The 21907-nt window shown below is 38.2% G+C and overlaps 1 protein-coding gene across 50 annotated transcripts in view; it reads left to right on the top strand.

Annotated features, from left to right (window-relative positions):
• The window catches only part of ADGRL2 (adhesion G protein-coupled receptor L2), a 387834-nt gene that overhangs the window by 246948 nt on the left and 118979 nt on the right, over nucleotides 1-21907 (top strand). For all 50 annotated transcript variants that reach the window (XM_065072729.1, XM_065072727.1, XM_065072734.1 and 47 more), the window contains one exon: nucleotides 15074-15246. In XM_065072729.1, coding sequence (XP_064928801.1) covers nucleotides 15174-15246 — 73 coding nt within the window. In that variant the 5' untranslated portion in view covers nucleotides 15074-15173. The remainder of the gene's footprint in view (nucleotides 1-15073; nucleotides 15247-21907) is intronic.

Genomic DNA, 21907 nt, shown 5'->3' with positions numbered 1-21907 from the left:
GACTGTATACATGCAGGAGTAGTTTGGCACCCCTGCTCTAGACTGTTCAAGCCCAATTTAACGAGCTATATCCCAGAATCTGTAGGAGAATAAGAACATGAAACTATTTGATAATTATGGCTTATTGAATGTAAAGTGGGAAATGGACTTTTGTGTTAAGTCCAGCCTTTAAGAAATTGGTGCTTTTTGGATGTTGAAACAATCAGTATCTGCTCTTTGGAGTTAGAGCTGTTAGTGGCCATTGCAAGATATGTAGCTTCCTAGAGAAGAATGCAACATTTAGTTGTATATTTAAATATTTGAAAGTATTTAGTTGACTATGTTTTTATTCTTGCCTTTCTTAAGCTATTCTTAGAGGCTGTGTTTTTTATAAATATTTTCGAAAGGGAATGAAATAATAAATAAAGTAAATGTCTGCTCATGGATGTACGCGTGCTTGAGTACGTGTGTGTCTGGGCATTTATTAATATGGTACTTCTTTAATTCAGAAAAACAAAGTGTCCAGTGTAGCATGTGATAAAATCGCGATGCAGATCAGAAGAGATGCTTGTCCAGAGTCACAGGCGAAGGTCGTTGCCCGCCAGGAAGAGCCTGGTTTCCCTCATTCCGCTCTCAGCCAGCTGGGCTGTATATGTGCATGTTCTAGTTAGTGAATAACACCACTGTGGAAAAGCTAAGGAGTGCTGTTTACTTAACTGTCCTAAAATAATACTGTAACAGTGAATTAATATTTTATTTTGGTGACTAGAAATCATTAGGGTGAAATGTCTCACTCTTGGAATTGTATGCTGTGCTTGCTGCAAGGTCGTCTTGTATCGTACACCATATTAATCTTTGGTTAGATATTTTTATTTTAGAGGATCTATAAAGCTGCTATTTTTAGGTCAAAAACATCAAATCACCTTTTGACTGAAGAAATATTAAAATGAAACTGAGTAACTTGTAGAGGGTACGTTGGTAACCAAGTGGTGTCAGGTGAAATGTGCTGTCAGGCCTCCGTCTGTCACTTCTCGCGTATCTGAGAAGATGGGCCCTTAGGTTGGGTTGTGCTTTTTTATTTCTTTTCCATTTTTGTCTGTTATTCTTTCTCTTCTTCCAGAAATAAAATCTTAGTTCAGCCCAACAGCCGCCCATAAATAAACTCTACATTTATTACTGCCACAACCTCTTCTGGACTTGATTTTTTTTTAAATTAAAAAATTGCCCAGAATGTGCAATAGCTGTGTTGAAATTGTGGTCAGCTTTTGAAAATTATTCTGACACTGTGAAATCATCAGTCACTTACAGACTTGGAGAACAGCAAATGTTTGTAAATAACTGGATGCAGGTACGTACGCAGCCGTGCATCTCATTGCAGGTGTGCGCTGGCCCCTCTTGTAACACTTACTGCCAGTGTTATCTTCATGTCTCTGCTTTTTTACCGCTTTGACTCATTCTTCAAACAGATTAATGGCTTCTGATGTGGATTTATGGGCCTTTCATATGGATTAAAAAGCAAATAGTTGCAGTTAGTGTAGCTTGCGTTTGTGTCCTGGCTGGAACTGAGTCTTGTACACAGGGTTACGACTGAGGCAGCTGATCCTAAATGCTGGCAGTCCGCTTGAAGGAAACCAGATTACACTCAGGTATTTCATACTAGTAAGTCCTTCCCTTTTCTGTGCTGTGCTCTGTGTTTTCTGTTCCCTGTTGACTTGCATTCCTTCGCTGTCAGTCTTCCTCCGCTCTTTCAGTCGCCTCTTTATTTTGCACCCTGACTGGTCCACCCGCGCTGGGCAGGGTGAGCCAGCCCGCCCTGCTGCAGCTCCTCAGGCCTCCCCTTTCCACCGCCTGCCCTCTGCACCCTACCCAGGGGCTTTCCCGCTTCCACTGCGCTTGAAGCTAGCTGGGGGGATGCCATCTCTCAGCTTTTTCTATTCCTTTTGCCTTTTTTTCTTGGCCCCATGGTGTGACTGTCACTGATTTCTGGTGAGTAACTGGCAGTATGGGGGAGTCAACCTGATGATGATGATTTCATCGTGCATCTGATTTGTAATCTATTGTAGAAGTGCCGGCAATGCAGAAGGCCTGGTAGTGTTACTCAGTGTTAGAAATTTAAAATATTAAAGTACATAGAACACCAGTTAAATCAAGGTGGCTTGTTGAGCATGTGTATAACCTGCATGGTTTTGTGGGTGTGAAGGTTTTGCACAATAAGACATCTTTGGGCAAGCTGTGAAATACAGTGATCTAGATTAAATTTGGAGTTATTTGGATTGCTGAATGAGAAGCTGATAAAATGGCATGCATTTTCTAAACAGAGACAACTTCTCTTAAATTTATCTTCTGTCTGTTGAGCTGTCAGCCACTCTGTTACTGAAGGCTTAAAACTATAGTCATGAAAACAAGTTTGTTGGATTTCAAAGAATTAGACAAAAAAGTTAGGCCGTCATCAAAATGTCTGTAAAAATATGCTTAAGACTCTGTTCTGTTCTTTGCTGTCACAGGAGAAGATGACTTGTAAATTGTCTTTTATGAAAGTGAGTTTGATTTAAGGTATTAATAAAACCTAAATTTGTGCATTCTGGCTGTGGGGACTGAAGATTTTAATTTAGTGAAATGCCAGAACATTTTTTTTTTGTACTCTGTTTGAGTGTTATGTGAGAATTCCATCTTACTAAATTAGGGCAGACATATATATTACACAGTTTACAAACTGTTACAATTAAAACCTGTTAAATTTCATATTTAATATTCAGTCATCTTTGAGCAAAAAAGTCACCTCGTATTCATCTCAGTGCTATGGGATTCTTGTGTTAAAATAGATAGAATTGCACATGTTAATCTGGGTAACTGTGGAAAGTTGTGACCTGGATTTGAAATAGGCATGAGACTGCTAGAGCAGCAGTAAATCTTCAAGAACATGTAAGGCTCGCGCATGGCAGGGGATACGTCTGATGTGAGAATTGGAGTGTGGGTGGAGGAATAGCCTGAAAACAAAATTGTGTGCCAAATGTTTTCCTGTTCTAAAATAAAAAAAGTAAGAGTTTGCCACTTTAATATTGAACTCTGTTTTTGTAGGCAGCACTCAGTAACTTCAAAACATGCTTATTTTAAAATTGTAATCTAAAATGGAAGTTGCATTTAAGAAAGGCACTGAGGCATCTGGCTTCTTAATCCTCGTGTGCTTCCCATGGCGACAGCGATTGTGATCTTTGAAATATGTATGGGAACTGCAGGTGCAGAGTTCAGCCTAAAGAAACCATGAGTCTGAGGAAAAAGTAGGTACTAAGTGTACTTACCTTTTGTTTTAAGCTTTTTCCTTTTGTCCTTAAATGACTGTTTTTTCTCAACTAAGTCTGGCTTCAGTCCTAGTCTTGGGTACTTTAGAGCCTGACAGCATGAAAAGGTCCTGAGTGTTAGTTGTCAAGCACTGGCATTGCTGGAATCTTTTATCATCTTATTGCTTTAATTTTCTTAATCTCTCTTATAACATGTCAAATAAGGATGTAGGCAATGTCAGGAGAGTATGATAACAGTAATTTTTAAAGCAATGTTTTGACTTAAAAAATAGTGTTAATAATGCTTAAAAATGTAATAGAGAATGAATTGTTAATTAAAAATAAAGAGTAGATTAAATATTTTCTACACATACCTATTTGATTTGCTGTTCTGTCATCTCTGGATATTTTTTGATACAAATTTCTTTTTGCACAAGAGAAAGAAATGAGTTTGCAGATACTTGCCCACGTGTGCCCACAACAAAATTGTCTTGGAGCGCCATACAAAGGTATTATAGCTGTTATAATATCCATTATTGCAAAGTTGACTGTTGATTCTTCTCCGTTTCTAAAAAAAACCCACTAAGGTTGTAGGGCTTATGAAGTAAGAGCCTGAAATACTTCACCTCTTCATGTTTTTGAAGAATACATTGAAAGCTGCTTTACAAGCAAATGGTAACGCTAGCTAGAGATGAGTTTGTTCGTTCGCTTCACGGCAGAGAAGGGGTGATTGGCAGCCCTGGCGCTGGGCTGTCGGGTCTGAACTGCAGGGCCTGAGCTGCCTTGGCAGGGCTGCGCGGGGAACTTTGTGCCGTGTTTGCCAACTGCGTTCTTGGCTCAAGCTGATGTTACATGTCTCTCGACTCCAAAGCACGCTCGTTTGCCAAATTCTACCTAAAAATGTATGCCGGAATTCCTAATTAAATAGACCGCTTGATATTTATTTTATGCCTTGGAAAGGCATGCATTCTTTCACAGTAGATTCTGCTTTGGTAGAAACACAAATGAAAAAGCCCAACCAAGGTGGAATAAAAAGCTATAACTGGTATTAGGAGAAATTGTCTCTTGCAAACAGATTGGTAGCTTCAGTTTCTTTTAAGTATTGAAATTGTGAGATTTTACCAGGTTCTTACCTGAAATTCTTTGCATATATACATTTTTGGATTATTTTTTGAGTATTTTGAAAACTGTTCCACTACAAATAATGATTGCAGTCAGTGTATAATTTTGTTTTTTCCCGCTATATAGCAATATAGCTACCTTATTGTTGCCGTAAGCTAGAGTTACCAGTTGAACGATAAAGGTATAATTTATGCCAAACCAGCGTAGAAGCTTTTTCAAAAGACTGATAGCAACTGCTTTTATACATATTGCTATGTAAAATGCTTATTAATGTTAGCAGATGTTGCACTTTAATCCCCCAGAATGATTGTTTGGTAGCAGCAGGAGATTTATTAAGCTTGAGTTGTGTGAAATTGTGTGTGCATAAGCTGCTATTTAGATTGTAAAAATGCCATTGAAAACTGTTAAAAAGTTCTAACTGTAATTGGCAGAGAGGTATTAGCCGTTCTAAAAGAAGTATATGTGTATCGTTGGCCCTTGTGCTGTAACCTCTTTATCATTTATCTTCTTGTATTAATGTCACTGAATTATTAATTCATGAGCTGGGTTGGATAGGGTGAAGGTACTATTTAAATCTGTGGCACATGTATCCTTATCGCTGGAGACATGAAAAGCATCATTTTGTGTTATCTATAAAATGGAAAGGACATTTAAAATTTCATTTACAGTAATCCACTTCACTTCCCAGTAAACCAGCTAGATTATTGCTGCTATAATATAATGTTCTTATTAAAATTTTGTAATCTTTTCGCTCTATTCACTTATAAATTTTGTTGATAGATAAATGTAGACTTATTTTTTACTTTTTAGTTGCACATGCAGTTCGTGAACTGCAGCAGAACATAGGAAGAACAGGTTCTTTATAAAAAAATTCTCTAATTTCTAGTAAAAGAATACGAAGGAAATGCCATTAAGTATTTGTAATTGTGAAAGGGTAAATAAATTATCATTTAAAATAATAACGTAACCTAATTAACAAAGATTTTTTTGCAAAGTAGAGGTGTCATTGTCACATTAAGCTACCAAGACCTATGTTATTTAAAATAAATTGTAAATGTGTGACAACAGAGTTCTTGGTCTGCTTGATGAAACCACGTAACGTGAAAGGTCATGTTGCTGCTTAAAAAAAAAAGTGTTAAAAATGTATCTTAAATTTCAACTGTGCTGTATGGATGAGTTAAAAAAATTAAAATGTGTGGGAAATGCAGTGTTTTCAGTCACTACAATGAAAAGAGTTCATTCTTTTGAACACTTTAAAAATTATGTATTCTTTTAAAAAATCCTCAGAGTGAAAGTGATGTCGGGATGCTCTGCTGGCTGGTGTGGCAGCGCTGGAGATAACCCATATTCCATTTTGTTTAATAGAAGGTATAGGGGTTATCACTGCACGCTTCCCTTTTCACAGTGCATGGGAAAGACCTCCACTGTTTCCAAAATAGATTTTTTTATTTGTTTTTCTTCCCAAAGGAAGAGAAAACACTACGTAAGATGCTAGGGAGAAGAGTTTTAAACAGCGGTACATGCAAGTAGAAGGAGCCTTTCTGTTGAGTTGTGATTTAGAGCTCTTTTTGCTCGTAACTTCTCCAGATGAAATCATTATAGTTTTTCTACTTAGTCTTTCTACAAATGAACTGAAATATTTTTATTTTTCTGTTACTATTTGAATAAATAAAAAACCCCACAGTTCACTGAATTAAAGGAGTGATACACCTCCGATGAATGACTGTAGTCATTCAACTGCCTTGCAGAGTTAAGAATAGTCACCTGAATGTTCATTGTTTATTAAATTGTACACGAAAATACTCTTAGCTATAGATGCACCATTAGATGCCCAGGCAACTCGCACACCTTCACAGAGCCCATCATCCAGTAACAGAACTGAAGTCTTCGTTTCACTGCAGCATCAGGCCCTTTGTTGAATAGATGCTGAAGATTTATTTGCCATATTTATTGCTTATGTTTCACACGTTCTTGATGATGTGCGAATAATAGTTCTGTAATTTGGTCATAGGTTTGTATGTAGGTGCAAGGAACAGTTAGTGCTGTCTGTACAGTATTGTCAGATATGGCTTCTCACCCTTGACTTCTCGTTTTCACCATGAGTCTGTGTTTCAGAAAAAACAATTACAAGGGATGAAAAATAGAGTTTGTTGATTTTTATTTCATGATTTTTCAGTTTTCAGCCTTCTGTTTCCAAATGCCACTGGTATGTAAAATGGGTGAACCTGAAAGATGTGTCTTCTGTTAACGTGTGCTGCTTTTTGGTACTTAACATATGCACTGAAGTCCATCACAAGGGTTATGCAAATTCAGTGAAGTTTCTAGCAGTAAGACTTGTGTGCTTAGAAAGTAGTTAAAGACCGTCCTTAGTTGATTATTCTTTCAAAGGTGACATATTTGAGGTGTCACCCATTTCTTTTCTCCTTCTGCTGACAAAATGTTGATGTGGCTCATGGCCGAGTATGGGATGTTGGCACACAGCATTTGTCAGGTGTTTCTGCAAGAGGTGATCCTGCACCTTTCGATAACTAAATAATTTGTGCATGGTTTGGAAAATACAGCTTTATGGAATTTCTCTTAGAAGTTCATTTGTTGTTGGTTTTCAGTGGAACTGACATTTGGTGTTCAGAAGCTCCTGACTGTCAGGCTGCTGGTAAGAAAATACGGCTCTCTGATCACCGTAATATTAATTGCGCTTCCGAGAAAAGAAACAAAACTAGTGATAGCTTGAGAAGGGGTTGTTTTAAAGAAGAGAAAGAAAAATGCTCAAGTACAGCGTGTTTGAAAACATAATTAAAAGCAGGCGTTATTGAAATGGTCTTTCCTAAAATGCATTATGGTGATGCTACGGTAAATTTTAATATTTGAGGATATGATGGAAGAAGAGGTATTTAAAAATACCTTTCTCCTGCTGTCTCTATCTTTAGGTACAGGTTTTTCACATTTCTTTGCATGTTCGCCTGATATATTTTATCCTAGATTACCTCATTGCTCCCAAGAAATCCCTTTTGGTAATATTGATAACCTAATATATGACAGATTTTGGTCATTATTATTTCATTTAGTGGTCATATGTATAGACCAAGAGGGAATCTGAATATTGATTCACTGAATGGTCAGTAACAATGATTTATGAGTCAAGGATTCAGTGCAGTGAGCTAAACACAGTAGAGATTACATCTTATGTGCCACCATTGATTTTGTTTCATATTTCACTGCACAATGATTAGGCCATGGTCTCACAGATGTTAACGTTAGAACCATATTCCTCTTTAAGCAAGAAAATATGCCACAAACTACACCCAATGTATTGCGCGTATTGCGTGTATGTACCTCCTGCTTCTGATTTTCTTAAAAATGATAAATATTTTTCAGTTGCTTTTTAGACAGTTGGTATTTTTCTGGTAACAACAGAGGTTCTTGATAGAACTTTTAAAAATAATCAAAAGTGACTTTACTGCCCACACAAGCTTGTTCTTGAAACTTGAACAGTATCATTTTTATTGAATACAGACCACACACACTGGTCTTAAATACAGCTGATAGAAAAATGGGATGCTTTAAAATGGATGCCATCACAGGACCGTCGTGAATATTTTTGATAATATTCTTTGTCACATACCAAGAAAAGAAGTCTACAGTGCAGTGGTTTCCAGGGGTCGTTACTATCAAACTGAGGTTTGTGGTTTGGTTGAAGTTCTGGTGTATTTGGCCCGTGCAGCCCCCATTTCCCCAGGTACAGCATGGTTAAAAATGCTGTAAACGCACGGGTAAAAATGTGTTCTTGTCTGCTCTTGCCTGTAACTTGATTTTGTTTTGGAAGTTAGTGGCTCGTGGGTGTTTTGCTGGTGGCTGGTCTGATGAGGTTGTCTTACTTCAGCGTGTCAGCGGTGAAAGGCAGATCTGAGCTCATTTCCCTGCTCAAGCCCAGTGCTGAGCGGCCATCAAGTAGGTGGGGTGTGTTGAAATCTTACAGTCAGCTAGAGAAACCGCATCGCTGCGCAGGTACGGACACGTCTGACCGCAGTCCCGGGACTTCTCTGTTTGTTTTGTTTTTCAGTCTGCTTCCACTTCAAACAAGTTCTCATCTGTGAAAAACACTGGATGGATGGAAGGGAAAAAAAGAGATCAGCTATGTGGTGTAACAGCTTTGAGAAATATGGGCTTTTGCAAAGCCTTGTCAAGGCTGTCAACAAACAGTTTACTGTCTTACAAGGCTGCAGTGTCTTTGGTTGATGTTAGTCTAGTGCTTTTTTTTTTTCTAGTCTGAGGGAAAGGAATGATATCTTCTAATATGAATAGTTTATTTTGAGGATTCCTCTTTTGTGAGAACTCTGAAAAGCCTTTGAATTTTCTTCAGCTGTTAGGATTGCTTCTTTTGGTTTGTCATATAGTTCCCCGTGTTTTTTTATAGCTGTTCATTAGTTTCTTGTTTATTTTTGATGTTCATAAAATCTGTCCTACATAGGTTTGAAAATGAGAGCTATTTGTTTTGCAGTTTAATGAAGAGAATGGCAAACAGCCTCAGACTGTGCCTCTGGTGTCCAAAGTGATCAGTATATTTAACATGCTCAGCGTGACACTAAGATATTACAGCCGATAACAGTTGTAATTGACTTGCAGCATCCCTTTCCCTCCCCCCTTCTTTGGATGCTGGGGATTTATCTTTGAGACCCCAGGAAGATGTAGTGACACAGAGGGCAGAAGTGTTAAGAAGGTTTTACCTGCTCTGTTTGAACGGAGGTGGTCTGATCTAGCGGTACGATGTTGATTCAGGTGAAATACAGGGAATTTGCAATGAGGATTGAGTGACACACACACCCCCCTGGCCCTTGGTTCTGATTATTTAACAAAGGCAAAAAGGGAAATTCAGACTTGGCAAAAGGAGAGTGCCTGGAGCCAAAAAAAGCCGTTCTTATTAGTGCTAGCAAAGGTTTACTTTGCTGGCTTATTGAATGAAAACTCCCCAGAGTGTCCAGGCTTTATCCTGTGTTAACAAGAAGGGGCAAAGCTGGCTTGTCGGGAATGAGGCGCCATGTAACGTGTCTGTGAAACACAAGAGTGAGGCCAAGCCGAACTGGAGTGCTGATGAGAAAGGAAAATCTTTGTCTTTTTCTCTCAAATCCTATTTATTTTCTCTGCGAATGATTGCGGTAGACCACTGAGCTGCTGTGGCCTGATGGACTAAATTATTATGTTGTGCTGTTAAAATAGTGTCATGTCTTGCATAGGTAGATTTTGTATTTTGAATGATCACCTGCACTGATGAGCTGGGAACCCAGGCTGGGGTGGGGTGGCATTTCTGTGGTCATTCTCAGTTTAGAGTACACATCTACAAGCGCTGTGTTTCAGGCGTTCCTCAGGCACGGGTATGTCACTTCAGAGCACAACGCAGCCAAGTGCATTGAAGGACGTTTTTTGTTGTTGTTGCAAGATTGGATGACCTTGGTCAGGTCTGGTTCTTACTGTATTATTCCCTGCCCTGATACTGTATTCCTTCTGTGCAACTTGGGAAGACATGTTTTGAGTTAGAAATCCAGTATTCAAGATTACAATTACTAGGGACTGCTGAATACAGAGTTTAAGATAAGACTCTATGGTACAGTTTAATCATGGAATTGCTTTTAATGGAAAATAAGTCTTTGTTAACCAACGTTAGACAGAGCAGAATTAGCCTCTTTTTGCAATATGCAACTTGTTTTATTAGAACAGGTCAGGCATTGATTGTTTACCATAGATAGTAGATGGATGCTAACTAAATCAGCATGGATTCTTGCTTGTCTTCAGTTTATTTTTTTTGTAAGATCTCATAATTTTGAAGATTTTCTGCAATCTGGTACTGTAGCACTAATGCAAAGTTATTAATAAAAGTCAGTTTTTGAACATCCATATTGAAGAGGGGGGAATAACTCGTATTGAATGCATCTACAGATATGTTCAATGTTGAAACCTAGAGCTGTGCCTCATTCCAGATATGTGTAAAACTGTAGTCTTGGATCATAAGCAGCATTAGTCTCATTCTAGTATTTTACTAATGTGGCTTAGATACTTCTAGTAATCACACCTCACTAATTAAATTCTTATGTTACATATTCTAGGAAGCTTAACTTTTTATTTTTTTAAATTGGGAAAGCCTCATGATGGGAAAGCACGTGGACACACAATTTCTCAGGAGACTAAGTAGTCTATTATATTGTATGAATATATATCTACTCACCCTTGCCTCCTCTTCCCCCTCCTTTCTTCTGCAGAGTGCTTCAGATATATTACAGAATTACTTAGATTCATAAACTGGGTTATGAAAGGCAGTGGGGGTGCTGCATGTGTGGCAAGGTAGGTTGTACAGGATTTATAAGAAGGACTGCGTGGGTCCTGCTAGTTCCTTGGTGTGTACAAGCTGTGTGGCTACCACTGATGTTCCTTACTTCTCCATCTGTAAAGCCAGTATAAATTTTATTTCTGTAATAGGATTCTTAAAGCTTGACTGAGGTTGCAAGTGCTTTGCAGTGTTTCTAAGATGGCCTGGAAAATTAAGCACTATATTGTAAAATGCATCAGTGTTAGTCTGAAAGACTTTCCAGCTAAGCAAGGACGTTTTTCTTTAGCTGAAAGATCTTTGCTTTCCCCTCTGTCTTAATTGTGTGAAAAGCTGGATGGAATAGGAGGGAAAAGAGCTCTTGAGCATGCTGTGTCTGTTGTCCGGAAGCTTTTAAAAGACCCTTTTTGGCTTTTGAAAATAAAACCTTGGGAAGGTTAAACAGAGTAGAGTTGGGATGCAGCAGTCCTTTAGAGGCCTTTTTCTTCAAAGATAAGAGTATTTCAAGGAGCATGCTTGGAGCGGCTTTCTCTTATCTCGGGGGTGCTCTTGAGCGATGTTGCAGGGAGAGGGATGGCCAACAGTGGCATGTATCCTGCAGTGGCCGTGTTCCAACTGTCAGAAGTTTCACAAGTACAGAAGAATAAGGAATTGAGGTAGAGGCACTAAGATATTTGGGACTTGGAGCACAGCCTATGCATATGGCATGAAGAGATGCCTAATACTTTTGCAGCGTACAGGTTTGAACATTAACGTTTCCATTACTGATCTAGTCTTCTTTAACATCACATACGTGAAGAAACTTAACAAGGTGAACCGCTCTGTTTCCAGCGAAGGACTGTGTGTTGGGTTTTTTTTTGCGTGTGTGGTTTTGTGTATGTGTGTTTTTGTGTTTTGTTTTCTCTACGGGAGAGTGCAGTATGGCCCAGAGGTAGGGATTGGAGTTCAAGCCGAGATTTTCTGGGCAGCTTTTATTGCACTCTGAAATTCAAGCAACCTTTTGCTGTAGGGAGTTTCTATCTGCCCCACCCACAAGCACAAGCAGTCAGTGATCCAGAGAATAGGTTTATTAAGGTCTGAAGGGAAATAAGTTATTTGTGCAGGGCAGCCGCTTGCCATGGTCTCCTTTTTCTGTTTACAAAGAAGTAACTTAATACGTCTTTTCCTGGTCCTCCTTGTTTGGTTTGGGATTTGTTGTTGTTGTGAGGTGGCACTGACAGTCTCAGTATCGCTGATAGATGGATGGTCAGAAGGACACAGCTGACGGCAGTGTCTATAGCTGGAGTGCTCGCTGGCTCCAGCTCATGTCTGGGTACCTTTTTCAGGATTAGCTTTTGTTACGCTGATGAATAGTTGGTTCAGAACTGCACCGTTCTTTTACTTGCAGCCACATAGAATTTCTCAAATATATAGGTTGTGTTAAAAATTGTTCGTTTTAAAGCTGTTAATTTTTATTTGAAAAGAAGGAAGAAAGACCAAATCCAATTGCATCAGTTTTCAAACACTGCCTAATATTTTATTGCTTTTTTAGAAAAACATGTGTTACTGATACTGTGGTAGGGGCTGGTTAGTTTATTTTAAATTCTTTTTTTGCAGCAGCACACTGAGTTAAATTCTATGTCTGTAGGTTATAGCAATCTAGAGAGAACAATATATTGCACAAAGTGTTTAAATTTGTCTTTAGAATATTTTGTATTTATTTTTAGTAGAATAATTTCTGCTGGGTTTGGTATCACAAAACATTAACATTCTTTCAGAAACTGCGCTTTCTTATTAAAATAGTTAAGACAGTTTGCAAGGTCAGGAGCTCTTACTCGATTAAGAAGTCGTCTCTGCCATAGACTTTGCAGCTGTTTCCTAGAGAGTTGTTGGGTACTGCAAGTGATGCTTTGATTATTGTTTTTAACACAACCCTTTCCCTCCACTCCAATTTAAAAAAAGCCCACAAGAAAGTAATGAGGTTAAGGATGATAAAGCACAAGTATGTCACTATCCACTTGAAGGTGAAGGAATATATCTCAAAATCTAGATATGCAGCGATATGTTATGGAAATAATGATAAAACTTGAGTCTCTGGAAGTCAAAATCTTCTGGACAGACTGGGAGCAATCAGAAGGCTGACTTAATTTCACTTTTAGCCATTATTGTTCTGTGTCTGTTCTCTTAGATTATTCTGATTGCTTGCTGAAATTACGCTGATTAGTCTGTAGTGTCTGTGAAATAGTTTTATGATTTTTCCTTTGGGTGCTACAGGTAAAAAAATTAATCCAAGCTCTTCCCAAGCTTTTAGCTGAACTATCTCCAGGGTGTTTTGGATATATCATGGTGACAATTTTTTTTCTTCTTTGCTCAGCAGGAGCTCCTTTGCAATTGTAATTTCTGCTGAATGCAGTGCATCCTTTGTGGAGTTGCAAAGCACTCTCAGCCCAGTGTGAAAGATCTGGATTTACAATATGAACTGTCTCTTCATAACGGCTTCTGGGTTGTCCGGTAGCAGCTGGTTTATCACCAGCTAAATTGAGGGCACATCTTTTACCTCTAGGCAGATGGGTCTGTGCCAGGGAGAGCCACGCTCCGCCTGTCCGGCACCAAAGCACTCCGTTTGCTATTGCCTGCTCTTTGTTGGAATACGTGTGATAAAAGTGCCTGTGGTTGAAGAGCACCTGTCTGTAGTTGGAAATTGGAAAAAGGGTTTGTTTCTCTGTGTAAATAAACGTAAAATCAGTCTGCCTCAGATGTCAGTTCTTTCATTTCCCTGTGTGAGAAATCACAAGCATGCTTGTGTTGTGTGAGAGGGATGGAGTGACATCCCTCCTCTTCAAGAGGAGCAAAGTAAAGAAGCCTACTTGGCTATTTAATAGTCTCCTATTCTGCCACAGTCACATTGCCTTCATTGAGAGCCAGAGAAATTGTTCCATAATGTCTTATTGCTGTCTGTGTGCTCAGGGAACAAACTAATCGTTGATTAATATTAACATTGACTAATATAAAAGGAGTTACACTTCATACTTCCAAAAATGGTCTACAGCTCATAGAATTTCTTTGTCTGGCATTTTGTGCTCTTCATCCTTTCCAGTTCTCCTTGTCAAAAGGGTAAATGTATTTTTTAAACCCTCAGCATGCTTGAGTACTTGTAAGACTCCTAAGTGGCCCTTGGATCTCGCCACTTACATTTTTATAAAGTCATTGTTACATGTTTTTAAAGTAACATTAATTTCAGATATCTCAGAAATACATCCACACAGTCCTGTCTGTCGGTCTTGGAGAGACCAAGCCAATGTGACACCAGACTCAGCTCTTTGGATCTATAATTGCCACAATGTTCAGAGTGTCATTCTTTCAGAGATGCTTCACATATCTGTAATATATAGAGCCGGCTTTGTAGTTAAAAATAATTTATTTCTATATGGATGTTAATTTTTCTCTAGTAGTTGGGGCTGAAGCACGATCTAGCTTCATACAGGGAGATATGGAAGAGGATGCATGTAGTTACTCGGCTGGCTGCTGAGAGAATGAAGTCATTAGCGAAAGGGAGCACTCTGCTGTCAAGTCTTCTATCACAGCTACTGCACTTTTTACTGTAATTATATTTTCAAATGCAAATACTACCTTTAAGAGTTCTTCCTTTGGTACGCCGTTTACAGTAGTAGTTTGGTTGATATTTCTCAGTAGGCTGAGGAAAGGAGAGTCTCATGCGTTGTGTTTATTCCCTTTCCTCTGAAGGTGTTGTTCAAGTAGAAATAGGGCATAGTGTAGAGTCACATGAAGAGCCTTCCTCACCGAACAGAGTGTTTTGTCACCAGAGCTGCTGTTACTGCTTCTCATCCGAGGAAAGTGACCTATGTGTAGCACAGAGGGGGTGCTGGAGCCGCGGCAGGGAGGGGACCTGCAGAGCCTTGCTGTTGAATGGTGTTGCTCCGTTGTTCTCAGCTGCTCCATGCTTCGAATCCATAAGAAATATAGCAGTGCCCTAGATTTAATTTTATTGTTGTTCTTTGAGGTAGAGAAATGCAGGTTGTGTCAGATTTCATGGATGGAGAAAGCTTAGGCTAGTCATCTGCAAATCCAATTTCTTAAATTCAGAGAAGATGATTTTTTTTTGCCTTATGTGTCTTAGTGCAAGTGCATCAATAACATTTGTAATTTCAACTTTAACATGTATCATTACTTGGCATTCTGTTTAATGATCACTGACCTTGAGAGATTACATCCCACAGACCTGCCAAATTCCCAACTATAGTACAGGCGTACTGTCAGTTTCTATTAAAAAATTTCTGTCTTCACGTCAAATAAAATTTGGTATTCCAAATTATTGGTGTCCAGCTATTGATGTTTGTTTTTTTTTCCTTCTTTTTTTCCATATCCTCTGCTTCTCCAGGTATGAAGATGAATAATGCAGACCACTGGTTTCGATGATGCTGGCCTTTTATAACTGGATTCATTAAGGAATACAAAGAAAATTCTTACAGGGATCAATAATGGTGTCTTCTGGCTGCAGAATGCAAAGTTTTTGGTTTCTGCTCATTATCAGCTTCCTGCAGTGTACTGAAGGTAAGCTTTAGTTTATTTTTTTGCTTGAGTTTGCAGATGAGATGAATGATCTGCACAATTAACTTCTGTTAGGTGACTTGACATTTTAGGATGTCAAACTAAAAGCATCTGTAGCATGTTCTAGGTTAAATTGATAAGACTCAAATTGTCTCTTTTTAATGACAAAAATACATTTTTTTGATTTGATACAGTGTGCTATGTTGAAATTGAAGCACAGTGTTCAGGTGACTGAAGTGACAGTATCAATATCCTTATTTTTGGCTTTTCCTGTTTATTCTTTTTTTCTGTTCTCATTACACAACCATTTAGAAGCAACGTACAGATACAGTACAAATGAAATACCTGGTTTAGTTTCTAATTTGTTTTGCTGAAAATAAAATGCCACGCACTTCATCAAGATTAAAACTATGCAAGTTACAGTTCAGGAAATAAAACTTAAAGTGAATACAGAAATAGCATTTATTTAAAAATATTTTTGCCTTTAAAATAAAAAAAAGGGAAGAAACCTCCACTGCTATCAAATGTGGTGTTTAAAAAGAGATGAGGAAGGAAAAAGCTTTTTAAAACAAGTTGTATTATCTGTTTTATCTTCTTTTTTTCTTTGTAAACTCTGTTTTATTCAGTTAGTCTGTTTCCTCAGCTGTTTTTCTGGCCCTTTTAATAGAGAAGCACGAATGATCAAGAAAACATGGTTCATGAATTTTTAATTACAAATATCTGTATAGAACATGAGGCTATTTCTGGTATAATCGTTTTGATTGACTAGATTGCAGGTGAAAAGACTGGTTTGGTGATAAAATAGCACCTCCATGCCTTCTTACATTATTCAGTAATTGGTATATATTATGTAGGATTCTTCAGTGCATCTGTGGCGTGATCTCACCATCTCCTAAAGCAGATACATACCTTACCCTGTCAAAATTCTTTGAATTTTAAGGCTAAATTTTCAGAGATACTTCAGGAAAGCTTCTCTGCCTCCTTGACTCTTCTTTCCCAAATATGTACAGACAAAAAGGACCTAGTCCCCAAAGATGGCAAAATCCAAGATTAAAATTTAAATTTGGTATATGGTCTTCCACGTTGACTGTGTAATTTTGTAAGTGTTTATTCTAGACTAACATAACTCAGGTCTGGTGTCATTGTGACAGACAAGCTTTGCTGAAATAGGTTGTTGGCATTTATGTGTGACCATACACATATGTAAGGGAGTATGTCCTAAGAGAGTTCATGAAGGTTTCCCAACATGAGGAAGTCTCATTTCACTTAAATAGCTTTCACAGTCAGTTTCCCCTCCTTCCCTTCTTCTTAAATATTGCCAGGATATATTAGAAAACAGGCATTTCCCACAGCACACTGCAGATCTTGGATGGTTTCATCCTCGATGGCATTTCTGATTTGGTAGCTGCTGCACTGACTGCTCTCTTGGTGTCTGAGTCTGTGGATTTGGGTATAATCTCACTTTTATAGGAAAGTAAGTGCCAGCAGCTGGCAGGTAAAATGTTTTTTCAGCCTCTTTCGCAGGTAAGGTAGGTAAATGCTTATTAGGAGAATGAAATTAGAAATCTTAGGACTGGCTGGTTAGGTAATAACTTTTGTTAATTATAAATGCACCTACACTGCAAAAGTAGTTGTGCTAGTTGAAACCAAAGGTGTAGGAAGTTGAGACATCTATTTTTTATTTCTGAAGGTTTAAAATACTAAGGATTTTATTTGTCAGTGTAATTGTGTCAAATCCCTATATCTAGTACATTTTACAAAGATTCACGTTGAATGCTATATGGTGGTTGAAAACATTTGAGAACAGAAGGAAAAGCAGACAAACAGCTTACTTGCTCTGGTTTGGTAACAGCAGCAACCAGCATGCTGCAAAGGGTGTTTTATCTGCTGAGGCTGGGAAGGAAAAAGGCAACTGAGAACTTCTGCAGATTGCATTTTTGCCATTTGCAGAAAGCTCATTTTCGTTGTCGTCTGTAATATTTCAAGTTCATTTTGTTCTGTCCCTGGTTTTTTTTGCTTTTGGTAGCCAGTAGCAATCTTTTGATGCTTCAGTTGTGAATTTACTTTTTTAAAGTCTATACAAGAGCTGCTTTTTCAGCTAAAAGAAACAGGGAAGGAAATTGGGAGCAGATAACAGAATCATACCAAATTAATTGTAAATTCTTAAAATAAATGAAATATTGTGGATCTGTATACTGGAAATGAATATTAATATAGAGTTGGCTTCCAGCCACAGAAGCAAAATGAATACCGCATTATTACACTTTCTCACAAGATTACATTGCCTTCTGCTTCAGTAATAAGAGATGCCAAGTGTAACGTGCTTTAGTAGCACTTCATGCCTGGAAGTACGAACATGAACAAAGGTTAAAATAAGAGCATCTAACTTTTGCTAGAAATAAGAAAATCTTTAATTCTCTCACTTGGCACTTAGGGCTTTTTATAGAAATCTTATAGTATATGCAGGTTGTGCAGTTGGTGGGAGATGAAACCTGGCTGAATTCCCTGCTGTTATATTTTAATGTTTCTGTACAGTTAAACTGGGAGGGGGGAGGAGGGATCCTGGGTGTGGACAAGTGATTCATTTGTTCATATAATGAAACATTTTCCAATCAAGATAAAGACTTTATTACTCGCACAGTGCCTTAACTTTAACTCACTGGAGAATCAGAAAGCAGGCGCAGTTATATGAAGGCTGCAGTTTTATTTTAGTGTCACCCATCCAAATAGGGATGCTATGTTTAGTTAAGAAGGTCTTGGTTTTGCTGTGTTTTTCCTGGCGAGTGCAGTGCGGGTGGGGTTGCTTTTGAAGCAGTCTGTTCCTTCAGGTAAAATGAACCTGGATTGGAGGAGTGCTGGCAGCTGGAGGGGAAAACCACGCCGGGTTATTATACACTGCTGGTACATTGATCAACAACAGGTCAATATTGCTGTGTAGAGGCTTGAAAAACATCATTATTACCATCAACAGCAAGCAGTGCGGCCCAAAATAAGGAAAAGATGAGAGGCAGGAAAAAGGAATGAAAAGCTGAAGTAATGAGTTTCAATATTAATGTCATTTCTGAAGATATTTTTTTCTGTCCCTTTTTCTAGCATATTGTACTACAGGTACGTCTTTAAAACTATTATTTTATTACACAAGACAGGCTGAAAAAACTGCCTTAAAAAGTAGTTTGAATGAGAGTGATGCAGGTGGCTGTGTGGAGCCTGCACTGAGGCTCATTGCTGGGGGAAATGGGAGCTCCTGTGGCAGTTCCCGGCTCTCTCGTCTCCCAGAAGATGTGGGCCCATGCTCCTCTTGGTCCATGCAGTTGAGTCCTACACCTTTACTTACCCGTTTCAAACTGTCGGAAATGAATTACTTTTGACACTACCTCTTTATTTTTCTTTTTCCCTTCCTAATTAGGTGAAATTATCCAACAAGTTAAAAATTATCTGAGAAAACACAGGAAGTCAGAGTGAGATCACACGTGCCTTGTTTCCATAGCAAAGCAGAGTAAAAAACCTTATTACACGTATTATTGGTTTCTCTTCAAGCAAGTTAAGACAGATACGCTAATATGCATATGAAAAAAAATGTCAGAGCTAAACATTCTGATTAAAATTGGTTTTTGAGCTGTAGAAGTTTTGATATTATAAGCTTTATCTCATTTACGAAGTCCACCTTTTTGAGTAGCTTTGTAAAGATGCCTTTTGTTTTTGTTCTCTTCTGCTGCTTTAGAAGCACAAGTGCTTGGGAAGCAGTGAAATACTTTTCTTCGCTTACATTTTATTTTAATCAAGGTTTAATACAATTTTAATTCATTTCATTATGAATTATTTGCTATGCTTTGTCCGAAGGAAGAAGCATCATGCTTCTATTATCTATTTAATTCTATTTTCCTAAATGGCATTAATGTTTTTTTAAAAAAATCCAGCTTGTCTTTGCCTCTGAATGTACATTTTAATTAACATTACGCTGAGAAATATGAATTCCTGTAAATTCCACTAATGCCAGCCAAGGAGCTGACTGTTGAATTGGAAGTGGCTTTAAGTGTGTATCCAACATCAGAGCATTTACTAAAGACAAGACATACTAACTGCAGATAACATACATTGGTTCAATACAAAGGTGTTTGCTATTTCAGTGTGTTGCTTCAGATCTTCAGCCTCCTATCAAGCCACTCAGAATGTCTAACGCAGGGGTGTCAAACTCATTTTCACTGGGAGCCACATCAGCCTCGCTGGTGCCTTCAAAGGGCCAAATGTAATTTTAGGACTGTATAAATATAGGAGTAGTTACATTGATACAGGGTGAAATTGAAAATATAGGAGTAGTTACATTGATACAGGGTGAAATTGAAAATATAGGAGTAGTTACATTGATACAGTCCTAAAATTACATTGGACCCTGTGAAGGCAACTGTGAGGCTGGTGTGGCCTCTGGTGAAAATGGGTTTGACACCCCTGGTCTAAGGCATATGGCGCAGACACTCAACAAAGCACGTTGGTTTTCCTACACGACTATTGGGAATTATTAGTAGGATTTTGCCCAGGATAAAAATTCAAAATATCTTGTACCCTGGACTTGAGAAGAAATCAACTTCTGCTAATTAGCAGATTTAAGTTCTACAAGGGGTGAAACCCATTACAGAGTCACGCAAGAGCAAATAGGAGCACTAATTTAATTTCTAGCAGGGGAATTTATCACAGTGAGAGCTCTGTGAAGTACATGGTTAGTAGGCAACTACTTGGTTTAACAGAGGTTGTAAAGCATCCAGAAGCACACGCTGCATACTAAGGCCAGCCAGTTATTGCCTGACCTTTGGAGGGTCATTCTAATAAGCCTTCCAATACTATCTCAATTTTTATGTTGTATACTTAATATGTTTTATGTTTCTTTAGCAAATATTTTTTTTTAATTGGTTAATGCAGATTATGCAGAAGAAAATACCTTTGTGAAGGGAGCAATTGGCTTTGTGCAGAAAGCAGCTGCTGCACTGAGTCCCATTTTCTCCCCTGAAAGAGCGTGCCAGTTTTCACTGAGGTGTTCTCGTGCATACTTATCTGGGACATCTCTTGTTCCTTTTCTGAGGGAGGTGTAGGCCCAACATAATCTTCTGAAAAGGAAATGGATCTAAACAGTGAGACCAGACTTGGTAAAGAAGAATGTCTGTTAAACTTTTCAAGTGCATTTCCAGAGAATAGAGACTGACAGGCTGCCTGGAAAACCCAGAGATTCTTTAATGTGCTGGCAGTGAATATCCTTTCATGTATTCCCTGCGCAGTGAGGTCTCCAGGATCCTGTGCGGTAACATTACGTTTTTGAAACCAGAGCAAAACCACCACTATTTTAAGATGTAGAAGAACCATGTTGAAGAATGCATGAAGAACCATTTTAAATACTGTACTAACATTTACGTGAGAATTTGCTAGGAAATGTTAATGTAAGGATCTTATAATTTAAGCAAAGAAAAAAGTATAAATGAGTAATTACTATGAGGTGAATAATAGTATTATTATTTTGATATGCTGTCTTTTCCTCAGTTACTTAAAACGATGCTCCTTTATGAGGGGAGATTGCACATCTTCTTGAGCTCTGTATTCGGAAGAATAAAAGAACCATGTAACATGTAAAACTGTAGAAGCACAGTGTGTTGTCCTAAGGGCAGATGTTGTATTTTCAGAGCCCTCTAAGCTATTACTTCAGTTTACCATCTTTCGTTGCCGTAACCTCGGTGGGTCACAGTGGGCGAGACGAGCCATGCTGACCACTGCAATGAGAGAGGATTGACTCAGCCTTCAGCTAACCTGCACTGACACCGCTGCCTAAGGGGCTTTTCTTCTAGTAAATATAAATCTGGGTATGTTTGAGATTAGTTGATTACAGTAGGCTACCTTTCCAAGCACAGAATAGCAGAGTTTGAACATAATATCTTTTAAATAACAAATAGGCTTCATTAGTATTGTCTTACTAAATATGGAAAACACCATATCAGTTACTTTTATTAACAGTTGTATTTTAAAAGTGTTTATTTTCACTTCCGTTTTCCATCAAGTGGAAGGATACTGTTTGTCTTAGTAACAAGGTTTTTTAATATAGCTTTAACAACATTGTCTTCATATTGTACTTTCAGGTTATAGTGTAAAATGGAAGCGTAACTGCCTGAAGCATCTGAAACCAGTGAATGCCTTAGCACTGGCTTTCTTATTACATTTAGTGTCCTTATGATCAGATTATAAAAATTATCATAAAGTATAATGATTTTAGATTTAATATTCGTTGCTGAGTTCTACAAGCACATAATGGGCTCTATACTTGCAAGTAGATCCATTGATGTTCATCATCTGCCTCTATGAGTAAGCGGCACAGAAAAGTAATACATTTTGTGCTAATTGTGTGTTGCGTGTATGTCTTAATAGCAGCAAGTGTATGTAAGATGAAAGCACTACAGAAAAAGAACTTACCCAGGCAGGTCTAATATGTTTCTCATGTGTGTGCCTGCCTCCCTGTGTGTGGTAGTGTTCCAGGTTGTGTTACGTGAGGAAGAGGAGATAAAAGCATTCACAGGGACAAGTTCTTGGCTTGTTGTCCATCCATACTCTTGTCATAAATGTACTTAAAAGTAATAGGAGCTCCTGTCATGTCGTTGTGCAGCTGCATATATTTATACAGCAACCTTTG

This window comes from Columba livia, chromosome 8, assembly GCF_036013475.1.
Source record: "Columba livia isolate bColLiv1 breed racing homer chromosome 8, bColLiv1.pat.W.v2, whole genome shotgun sequence".
Taxonomy (NCBI): domain Eukaryota; kingdom Metazoa; phylum Chordata; class Aves; order Columbiformes; family Columbidae; genus Columba; species Columba livia.
The sequence above is the reverse complement of the archived record's forward strand: the minus strand, read 5'-3'. Positions and strand labels throughout refer to the sequence as shown.